The sequence below is a fragment of the Anguilla rostrata genome, chromosome 3 (assembly GCF_018555375.3).
Source record: "Anguilla rostrata isolate EN2019 chromosome 3, ASM1855537v3, whole genome shotgun sequence".
Classification (NCBI taxonomy): Eukaryota; Metazoa; Chordata; class Actinopteri; order Anguilliformes; family Anguillidae; genus Anguilla; species Anguilla rostrata.
Genome location: NC_057935.1, coordinates 54,700,349 through 54,711,997, shown reverse-complemented (window position 1 = coordinate 54,711,997; position 11,649 = coordinate 54,700,349). Strand labels below are relative to the sequence as shown.

The 11,649-nt window shown below is 43.8% G+C and overlaps 1 protein-coding gene across 1 annotated transcript; it reads left to right on the top strand.

Annotated features, from left to right (window-relative positions):
- Positions 1-1,801: 1,801 nt before the first annotated feature.
- LOC135251176 (charged multivesicular body protein 1b) lies at positions 1,802-9,236 on the top strand. Its single transcript, XM_064328336.1, has 8 exons — positions 1,802-2,003; positions 3,586-3,683; positions 3,787-3,933; positions 5,199-5,267; positions 5,770-5,877; positions 6,290-6,333; positions 6,850-6,922; positions 7,094-9,236. The coding sequence occupies exons 1-8, from the start codon at positions 1,988-1,990 to the stop codon at positions 7,136-7,138; spliced, it is 600 nt and encodes a 199-aa protein (XP_064184406.1). The 5' UTR covers positions 1,802-1,987; the 3' UTR covers positions 7,139-9,236.
- Positions 9,237-11,649: the final 2,413 nt, after the last annotated feature.

Genomic DNA, 11,649 nt, shown 5'->3' with positions numbered 1-11,649 from the left:
ATAAAATCTTCAAAAAAAAAACAAAAAAAAAAAAAACAATGCAATCTATCCAGCTAATTCAAAGAACAAATCCTTTGTGTAATTAATGTGTTGGAACATAAACCCAGCCTATGAACTGTGTCTTTACACCTACATGTGTTCACAGCCAGTCTACAGCAAAATGACCTGGGCAGTCAGAAAACAGCCCACCAATACATTTCCATGACCTAGAAGACCAAAGGCCACAAAAAACCTTACTGAAATCGAGGTATTGTTGCACTTTGTCTTCATAATGACTTTCATACTGCCTAGTCCACTCATTCTATTGGGCTCACATTATCTTATTTAAGACGGGTTTAACACATGATCGTTGAAAATGAAAAAAACCCATTTGAAATAAAAAGGACTAGAGCTCATGGGATCAGTTGAAATACTAAGCTATTCACAAAAACTCAACAGATGTGATCTGCTGACTGAAAGCAAGAGATTGTGTAAAGTGCTTGCATATAAATGACAGCTTTCATGGACTCCTGCCAAAAAGAGGGTAAATATGACATTTTCAAAATGGACTCAGTGAGCCTGTGAGCCATATGTCACAGACAGAAAAGGTGCATAGCAGACCTTTTCTACTTTTAAGAAAACATGACCGTAACCAATAACAAAGGAGATTAGATTTATAATACAGCATTGTATTCAAATCTAGAAACTTGACAGAACTATTCAAATCCTTCAGCCAAGGCATCATGCATGACAACATGCTCCTTGTCATCATATGAAAAATGAGCACTCTATATCATAGAGTATCTGCACATAGGAGAAGCTGCGAGGGGGGGGTTCGAGCTCTTTATGTAAACATGAATGTGAAAATGCAGCAGCCTTAAGCTGGTTTGTAGAGCCTGTCCTGCTGAGGGGGCGAGCGTGCACGGCAGGCCGGGGGGAGGGGGAAGCCAAGAAGATGCTGCACACGCGCTGCAGCAGCGCGATCACACTGAATATTATATGAAGCGGATGGTGACTCATCCGTCTCTGCTCCCGTGATGTAGAGACGCAAACCTAATCATCAATCAAGCCAGTTCCCCCGCCCCCTCACAGTCAACCTGGGCTTTCATGCGCCACTGTCACATCGCACACTCGCCAGCCTGCCCATGCTCGCATAGGCTCTGCGTCCAGGCACCTTCCAGACCAGACTCCGCATATAGACCATATAGCGCGCGCTCGGACAAGAACATACATTGGGGAGATGCAGTCATCCGATCAAACCGATATGTCCAGCTTAGTATGTGTCCCGTTCAGTTCGCTTAAAAACAAGCATTCCTGTATTTTCCATCGGTTTCTGACGTTAGCCAGTTAGTTGTGTACCTAGAACATTCTATTTAGTCAGTTAGGCTGATTCAGCGCGGAATCAAAATAGCCTATTTTATATGCCTTTTGACAGAAATACGTTTTTAGGTGCATTCAACCCCAGTCTCGTGTGTGCACACGTCTTCCCATGTATTTACGCATGGCTGTAGGCTACACTGGTACAGCAAACAGCCCGATTAAGATACCTTATCTATTCTAATTTTGAAATAACATACGCACTGGAAATTGCTTCCTGCCGGATAAACTGAGTCGGTGTCAAGAGATGAAAACCACAAACCCTTTAAGCAAATGTGCTTCATAAAAAGGTCAATCAACTCGTTTCCAAAAATAAAAAATTGACGTCATTAAAGTTATTCTACACAGCCTTAGAAAAAATCGCATGAGCGCCCAGTTCGCCACTGTGTTCCCGAACACTTGTGACGTACACAGGGCACGATTTCGAAGGCGTGATGGTGATGTCATCATTCCAGTTGTGGCTTATAGCCGGAAGTAAGAGTGAATCGAAATAGCTAGTCAAAATATAACCGACGCTTAATCATACGAAATAACTGTAACTTCAGCAAGGTGGCTAACAAGCTACTTCACCTACACTAGCTGGAGTCCAAGACCGCTGGCAAACTGTAACGTCAGAGATTAATTTACAATCATGTCGAGTATGGAAAGTATCCTTATTGAAGAAAGAGCAAGAGGGCCTGTCGGAGTTGTTTATATCTGTGATAGCTAGCTGGCGAGCAAGTTAATGTTAGCCAAATATGTTTGTTTTTTTTACAAGCTAACGGTAGCTAGCTGATTCTTACTAGCTGCTCGGATAAATCATATTCATGTACACGTTAACTGTATGGTGAATAAATACTATTTGTGATTTATTGTTCACTAGTAAGTTAACATTACCAGGATAGTTAAGGTTAGCGCAAATTATTTAAATAGTTGAGTTATTTTGGCTTGTTGTCCATGTGTTAGCACTTCTGCAAACAAGTTAGCTTTGGAGCTAAGGAGCTAACGTTACAGTAGACGAGCGACTCGATACCGATGTTACATGCTCGAAGTTAGCTAGAAGTGGGACGTTTTGCAATAGCCTACTTTGCTAGCTCCTGGGCTTGTTAGGGAGCTACCTAGCCACGATGCTGTGTTAGTTAGTTAGAATTACTCTTCTATAGATAATTAGCTATCCACTAGTTAGCAATAACACTACAAGCCTAATAACATTATTTCGTTTACTTGTTTGTCTCTGTGTTCAAGATAATGAAATTGTCGGTACAGTTCACATTGTATTCAAGAAAATTGTAATATAGTAACCGAGCGTTCTTATGATCCGTCTTAGCTATCATTGGACTAAAATTTAATAATCTATTGGTTTTACTAAAGTTCACTGGTAACTCACTAATAGTCTGTTGTACATAGTATAGTACTCGTTCGTGTTATTGTGTTTGCTTGATACAGACCTGCTTATGTTTCTTTCTCGAGCGTTTTGCTAACTAGCTGTCCGTACAGTTTATGTTGCCAGCGTTTGACACGATTCCATCAAAACATAAGGTGCCCCTGTTCTTTCTAAATTGGATAGGCCTTAATTAGCTTGTTCATTTCCGCTTGTGGTAGTGGAAAGAGCTCCATGAATCCCGTATTCGATGGATTGGTTGTTTACATTGATCATGTGATGCCACCACCCATCGTAGGTTTAAAAATTTATGAATGGCTCGCTGATAGTTGTTATGTTTTATCGCTTTTTCTTTGATACTGCAACGTTATTTCCTAATATCTAGCCCGCAAGTTTCATTCGGAAGGGCTGGGATCCATGCATGTTGTTTCATATTTCCACCACGTCGGCCTAGTTCAATCAGGAAACGACGTTGCGCATTACGTGTGGACTACATTTAGCCACATTAATTTGCATTGGTACATTATGTTGGGAATGAGGCCGTCACTTGTTTGACAAAATTACCATTTCCAGGCTTCAAATGCTCGTCAGAAAGTGTTATTTTCAAAGTTGCTGTATTCTGTAAGTTGTGCAGGAGGTGAATGATGAATTGTATGCATGTAGCCTGCTTTACTGATGAACCTCATCTTTGCAGAGTACTTTTCCACCTCCATCAATTTGAAAAACGGAGATTGCGGTGCATGGTTATTTATTTATTTATTTATTTATTTATTCCTTCCTTCCTTCCTTCCTTCCTTGCTTGCTGTTGCTTACATTCTTACTTATTTGAAGTCAGAGCACAGAGTGAAGGCCTTAACATCCAATCACAGAACACCTTTTCAACTTGAAGTTCGCTGCCAAAGAGCTCCAGCGAAACTCCAAGAAATGTGACAAAGAGGAAAAGGCAGAGAAGGTCAAAGTGAAGAAGGTAGCTCCGAAAATGAGTTGTTTGTGATGTCACAGAACCAAACACCATTGTGCGTGCCTTTGAAGATTTGGGCGCTTATAATGAAATCCATCTGCTCACTCAGGCCATTCAGAAGGGAAACATGGAAGTTGCCAGGATACATGCGGAAAATGCCATCCGACAGAAGAACCAGTCCATCAACTTCCTGAGGATGAGTGCGCGCGTGGACGCGGTTGCTGCCAGGGTCCAAACCGCCGTCACCATGAATAAGGTGAAATAAAAACAATGTTTCTTACAGCCTAGCAACCCTGTTTATTTATTTTATTTCTATGTAACACTGTGCTCACCGTCAGTATACCGAGGACTAGTGCTTTGTCTGGGTGAGCTAACTAGTTACCCTGGACGTATATTCATATACATATTTGGACAGAAGTATTGCTAATTTGTCAAAAATAAAACAAAAAAAGCACAGACTTCTAAGGTACCCACTGATTTAGCCTGAAATGCATCATTTCAATATTGCTGCCCAGGGGCCAATCGGCAGAGACAGGATGTGTTTCATGTGGGAAAATACATTCAAATGCTGCGTTTCTGTAACTGAAATGCACACGTAGTCGGGGGGTCACACTGTATGCAAGTTAGGAGCCATGCCTAAAGACTTGCAATAAAATTAAATCTGTTAGATACGAGAGTCGTCGACTAATTTAAGGCTGGATTGGGGAACTGAAATTGAGTCTCAGACAGTCTCACTTTAAACAGCCGTCAGAGACGGGTGCACGCAGTGATCGCACAAAGACTAGAGATTTTCTTAGGATTTTCTTAAGATCTTGAAAACTGAAAAATTGTGACTAAAACCCTGTAGTCTACCCTCGGAATTAAGTGTTTTATTTATAGCGGGGGCCAGGACATGCAAATCGGCTCCAGTCTACGTCCTGCTGCTCATTCTACTAATCATTTTTTAAATATTCCTTCTTTTGTATGCAGACAGTGCTTTTGAATGCTTCGGGTCTTACCACTAAATGAATCAGTCTTTCCTCACTCTACGTCTGTGCTCTCAGTTTATTTAATGCTGTAACTCTCACCGATACATGAAGCAGTGTTTTTCTTGTGTTTATACATTACGGCATTGACGGTGCTTTTGTTCTGAAACTTGTTTGTGGCACAGCTGTTGCTCCCTTGTGCAAGCTGTTCCTACTACCCTGTTGTCAAACTCAGCTGCGTAAATAGGGCAGGTCCTCTCTCACATTGACTGCGTAGCCTTCCTGTGATTATATAATTAATGTATTGTTTATATAATAGTATTCTCAGTACAGCCTCATAATTCATAGATGTAGATGATTTTTTTTTATTTATGTTGTTGCATATTTAGGTTGTGCATTAAGGCTCCCCCTCTGGCCACAAATGGTATTGTGGAATTGTGTTTGCACAGAGAGCTATGGCAGAGACCTGCAGTACCTGTGTGCTCACCCCATTCACCCCTGGCAGTTTGATGGTGACAGTGCAGACAGTGAGAGTGTGTCCTTGTCTTCCTCACAGGTCACCAAATCGATGGCCGGAGTTGTGAAGTCCATGGATGCCACGCTGAAAAGCATGAACTTGGAGAAGGTATGGAGTGTGTGCATGTATGTGTGCATACGTTGGTCTGTAGCATGTGCTGTGTGTGCGTCCATGCGTGTCACTGTATGTTGCTAGAGTTGCTCTCTGTCTTTACCAGTGTTGTGTTTTTAGATCTGGTTGGAATCTACATTCATATTTAATGAAGGAATATATTAACATATCTAAAATCTGTGCACTTCCTCTTATCAAACTGAATAAATTATATGCAATGTATCCTGCAGTGTGCAGGTCTGTTGTATTTGTTGCCAATTAAAGCTGCGCATTGTTGTGATTCAGTATTTTAGTGCAGGCTTGCTGAAGTATAAAAAACACTTAAAAAGCTTAGTTCGCAATCCCTAAAAAATATTCTATCCCATGCTATCAACGTACTTGTGAAAATTACGGAATTAATTTTAACAGATTAATGGACATTTGTTAGTGCATATATTTGGGAAGAACCGTTGTTAGGGCCCGAGTGCAATGATGTAGCTCCTCCCCATCTCTACTCCAGATCTCAGCCCTAATGGATAAGTTTGAGCGGCAGTTTGAGACGCTGGACGTTCAGACGGCGCAGATGGAGGACACGATGAGCAGTACAACCACCCTCACAACGCCGCAGGTACGAACTGGCTGTGCAGTTTCCCACAGGTGACGTGCTCCGCCCCTCATTCTTCGGGGCACGCCCCCTTTCTCCTTTCCATCACTGGCGTCTTTGACACAGCGTCTCAATGGATTTGGCATGTGCTGCCGCTCAGTATCTGAGCTCAGTTCAGCTTTAGGCCTGGTCACGGAGCAGTAATCCGAAAGTAGATACAAAGACCTCGGGCTATGCAGTAGTGCCCTCTTGTGGTGACTAATACGAACAACAGTCAGTTGTATTATATTTTGTCTCTTTTTTTCCCCTCCATCCTGTCCATTCTAACAATAACAAATAACAGAATTACAACACTATTTGTTGATTGATTGATTGATTGATCAGGGGCGGCTGAAGAATATGCATTTATTTATTTGTGCTCGTGTGTGTGTTTCAGAATGAAGTGGATTCCCTGATGCATGAAATGGCAGATGAGGCTGGGTAAGCTGGGTGCTTTATTGTGTGAATGAGTCACTGCAGACCTGCACCTGTTAACCCAGCGATGGGCCTGGGAAGGGGAACCCTGCATGCCGGTCCTGATGACTCCAAAGAGCAGGGGGAGGCAGCGCTGCCCGTAGATACTCCTGCCTGAGCTCTGGTGCTTTCAGAAGGATGTGCAGATGCAGTCGTGAGTGCACAGTGCCTGAGCGTGAGCAGACAGGAGAAGGGGGAGAAAGAGTGTGTGTGGTGTATGAGAGGGAAATATGTGACAGGCCTGTGTGTGTGTGCGCGTGTGTGTGTGTGTGTGCGCACGCGCACACGCGTACACTCAGCAGTCCAGGGTCACAGACGGCGGCCACAGTCCTTATCTGGATGAACAGCTGCGCTCGGGCTCCGGCTTTCCTGAATTCTCCACTAGCGCTGTGGACAGGAGCGGCCATTGCATAAGCTGCAGGTGCTGATGTATCCCGAGCACGGTGTAATGGCGTTCCTTGTATCTCCTGTGTGTTACTGCAGACTGGACCTGAACATGGAGCTGCCCCAGGGCCAGACGGGCTCCGTGGGGACCAGCGTGGCATCGGCTGAGCAGGTACGCTAACGTCGCGCGCTAGCGCGCTCACACACATTCGCATGCAGCCTACTCACACGCGCTCACTTTTCGTACCGGGCCCTTTTCGCTGATTGGTAATTGCTTTCATCTGGGACGTTGGCACGCCGACGCCCTCCCTAACCCTGAGCCCCCTCTTGTGCTTGTCTCCAGGACGAGCTGTCCCAGAGGTTGGCGAAACTGCGAGACCAGGTGTAGAGGAGCGCAAAAGCACTGTATGACTGAAAGTGTGGGTTCGGGCCGTGTGGTGACTACGCTGGACCTGCGGCTGTAGCATCCTCCAGAGCCTGCCCCCACCCCTCTCTGCCTCATAGGTCCTCCCTTTCAGAAGGCGCTCTGTCCTCTCAGTTGACTCCAAAGTGACGTTTTTATTTTTGTTTTTTTTTTTTTGTTTTTTTTGGTTGAGAGTTTCAGCCATTTCAATTTTGGATAGAGTCACACTCTACCTCTGTGCGCGAGGTTCAGAATCGCGAAAACTGCGCAGAGCCTAGGGTGCAAAAATGTCTTGATGCATATATATAGAATGTATATATGCATGTGTGTTTGTGTAAAACAGCTGATTTCTGTTTTCTTATGTTTGTTTTTTTTCCTGCCAGTTTGCTTGATGGAGATTTCAGCCTGCTGTTAACTAGAGGAGTGTGAAGCCACATTTAATTATGCAGCAATTTAATCTGTTATTACTCCACTTCAGACAACATTAAAGGAATAGAAATGCTTTGTACGTAGATGATTGCAGTGTAAACTATGGATATATATTTACAGGTCAAAATATAACAATCAAAATGTATATTTTGTATCTTTTTTCCATATCTTAATCCTGGGGACTAAGATCAGACCTGGTAATGGAGTGTGGTCTGCTATTCTCACCTGAAAGGTTTCAACATCACTGTCGATCAAGCCTGCAGCAGCTGCTCTAGCTGTCCACTAAAGGGAGACTGCAATTGTATGTGAAGGCAAAGCAAATATGTATGCAGAAATATCAGGAGATACAGCTTTTTGTTAGAGATTTATTCATATAAATTCTGGAACAAACCGGCAGAATATAACTTAGATGCGAGTACCTCCCCCTCCAGAATTTATTTTTCAGCCAAACACTATGTCTGAAATCTGAGTCACTGTTTATACCTTCGTTTGACTGTGTGATAGACTACAGTAGTATTCAAAGGAATGCTAAGTAAAGACGGCTTTGGATTGCAAAAACCAAAGTCACCTTTACTTTTAGGTTCATACATTGCTGTGAAAAAGTATTTGCCCCCTTTTTGATTTCCTTTATTATTGCATATTTGTCACACCGAGTGGTTCCTGATCTTGTAATATAAAATGTAATATTAGACAAAGAGAACCTGAGTAAACTCAAAATACATTTTTTAACTTAGCTGATACTAGAGAGGCCTATAGTTCTTTGGATGTTCTTCTGAGATCTTTTGTGACTTCCTGGATGAGTTGTCAGTGTGCCTTTGGAGAAATTTTGGCAAGCCGACCACTGCAGGGAAGATTCAACACTGTACCGAGTGTTTTCCATTTGGAGATAATGATTCTCACTGTGGTTCGGTGGAGTCCCAGAGCCTTACAAATGGCTTTGTAACCCTTTCCAGACTGATATATTTCAACAACTTTCTCCTCCCCTTTGGAATTTTCTTTAATTGTGGGATAGTGTGCTCAAAGAAATCTTTTGGTGACTACTTGACTCTGATGGTAGGGTTCAATATTAGTGGGGTTTACAGTCAAGAGGGCTGTGTTCAATCAGCTGAATGTAATTATCAATTAAATTTGGTTACTTGATTGAGTAACTAAGGGGTTAGACAATTACTTTTTCACAAGGGTGCATTTTCTCAGTTTCTCTGTCTAAAGAGAAAAACCATGCAGTGTGACAAATATGCAATAATAGAGGAAACCAGGAAAGGGGAAAATACTTTTTCATGGCACTGTAGATATTTTTTTCAATTGTTTGCCTGATTAGCCTGAAGCGTCCATGTCAGTGAAAGTAGTTAGGGCTGAGGGTAAGTAAGAATTTGCTGACAATAAATGAAGCAACCTCACAATGTTCACCGAGATTCTTAAGATCCTGTCTGGCATATTTAGTCCAGGTGCGTTCTTGCTTTCTTTTTCTCTGTGCATGACTGTTGAGATTGCATTGTGAAATAATATAGAGATGACTTATTTGATTATATGATCCTTGATCTTTACGACTGCCTCTCATTCTGATATGAATTCTTTGCGCTCCTAATGGATCCATTCTTGAACTTTGTTTGGTGTCATTAGGGTGTGAGTCAATAAACTTATTTTTAACATTGAGGCCCAGTTATCAGAAGTCGGTCATTGGCATTTGCTGTGTGATTTATGAAACTGTATTTCCGAAGATTTACATCGGGTAAAACGGTTGGGTTGAGCAAACTGTCTCAGCATCCAGGTGCTGTTTACACATATACTTACGAGCAGTTTAGCACCTCTGAGGCTTCAAGGTTTTTTATTTTTGAAAGTTCAGAATTACACTTGTGAACTAAAAGCCTATCCACCTGCCTTCCACATGCTAGTTGGTATTTGTAGCCATGTAGCTGTTCTTCTCTATGAGCTGGTGGCCACTCTCGCTGCTAACGGTGTACATTCTGTCATGGGAGTCAAGGTCATACTCCCATCCGATGCTTTCCTCGAGGCTGACTGGTTCAGACGGATGACCTGGCTGATTATCAAGGGGTTTCGCCTCATTTTGTTCTTGTTAAAGTACACGCGTTGCTCAGAGCTTGCCATTCTCATGATGAATGCCCGTATTGTGTGTTAGAAGCTTACCACGCTGTAGGCTTTGAGTAAAGCTGTCACTGATATTAGATGACTGGTTCCCACCCATCATATGGTACCAGGCTATGTCTTTTTCTGTTTACTCATTTGTTTTCCCCCCCGCATGCCACAGGGTGGTGTGGCACGGAAGGGAAAAGTTAATCCAAAATAGATTGTCTTGAAAAAAATAGATTTGTTTGTCTTGTTTGTAATTTTATTCCTCCGGTCCGGTAAATAAGCCCGAGTCTTATCTTTGGGTAATGGACCAGAACACCTTCAGTGTAGACTGAAAGTAAGAAGGCAGAAATGATTGGTTTCCCTGACTTGAATGGCACTTGTATTTTTCTTAGTCTTCCCTGTACTTGTGGCAGTGTGACCACACTTCTGACGCATGGCTCCAGGGTTCTATTAAAAGAAAAACGCACGTTCTTTTTCGAGCACACTTTTGATACCGAGGCTCTAATGCACAAACCAACAGCGCGGTCGGAGCTCGTCCAAAAAAAAAGTCCAACTTGCGGACAAGTTCAAGTTTGCCAGAGAATCGCGGTTTGTTTGCGCACCTGGTTTTAAGGGGCTGCTAGCGTTGTTTACGGCCAGCCGTAAACAGCCCGTCGGTCTCTGGCTTGTCTGAAAGACGGCGGGGAGGCTGGTGAGGAGAGCTTCACTGTCTCGGTCTCTGTGGGTTTAGTGGGCTACCACTTGAAAGCCAAGTTACGCTTGAACTAGAAAACACTCATCTTGGGGTTTAACGAGGTAGCCTGGGGCTGGATGAGCTCCCCGCACTCCAAACCCTCCCTCTCCATTTAACCCCCTCGCCATCTCAGAAGCAGACACGTCCTTGCGTCACAAACCAAAATGGAAAGTCAACACTACCCCCCCCCACCCCCCCATGCCCTCCCACCCCTCCAGTTCTAAATGGTCAGCTTTGATACCAGCCCGCCTGCCCTTTCTGCTTCCATCCGCTCCGCGGTCCAACAGGAAACAGATGAGGGGTCAAATGTCTCACCTGCGTCGGAAGCGGCCCTCAGTCACTCGCATGCCAAGCCGTCATTACCGTGGCGATGAAGGGAGCGCTGTATCTGTTTCCAGCTGCAAACGATTTCAGGTGCCGGCTTTCAGGCCTGCGAGCCGGGCCCGCTCCGAGCGGATCCGAGCAAACCCGGGACCGCGTGACCTCTGCCTCGCGGGAGGAACTGCGTCCTGCCCAATTATAATCAAGAGCCCCCGACCGCCGTACAGCTGGGCAGAAGCCCCCATTACAATCATTGGCACAGACAATTTCATTGCCTGTTGTTATGCCATTAGCTGCGTGTAATTCTCTCCAAAGCGAGCCGTGTGCGTCCCCTAATTCTCTCCCATCTCTACTGATGGGGCAGGAAGAACTAGGAGGCAGCGGACAGGGGAGCGGGTGGGGGTGCCGGTGAGGGGGGGGAGGCCCTAATCTTCAGCACTACTCATCTGGGTCAGAAAAATAACTAAAATCTGCCAACGACTGTCAAATCAAGCAGGCATTAAGAGGCTCGGCATGTAATTACCGACAAAGTACGGTAAGCAATTATGCAAATGCTTCAGACTGTATTTTAAAAATGATATAAGACACACATACTAAAGGGAACTCGAGTTTCCACTGCACAGGTACGATTCTGTTACTTTGTTTGATGCATGGATACTTAGTAGACCATTTTACCTCTCCTTTTCCTGTCCTGATTATGAACCCTCAGTACTTCTAGTCCAGGAGCTCTCAGCCCTGGTCTTAGAGTACCCCTGTGTGTGCGGCTTTTTGTTCCAGACGTTCCATTGATCAGGGTTCTAAGGTCACCCGCTTTAAAAGATTTGAACAAAGTGCGAGGTTGGCTCATTACTGTTTGCTTTGTCTTTGAGCTCTTCTTTTCCTATAAATGTTTTTGTTCTTGTGACCCCATGTTCACCTTTCA

Bases quoted from the DNA above. Each gene is read 5' to 3' on its own strand.
- LOC135251176 (XM_064328336.1), top strand. The intron at 3,684-3,786 runs GTAGCTCCGAAA...CTGCTCACTCAG, and splicing joins AGAAGGTCAAAGTGAAGAAG to GCCATTCAGAAGGGAAACAT. The intron at 5,268-5,769 runs GTATGGAGTGTG...TCTCTACTCCAG, and splicing joins AAAGCATGAACTTGGAGAAG to ATCTCAGCCCTAATGGATAA.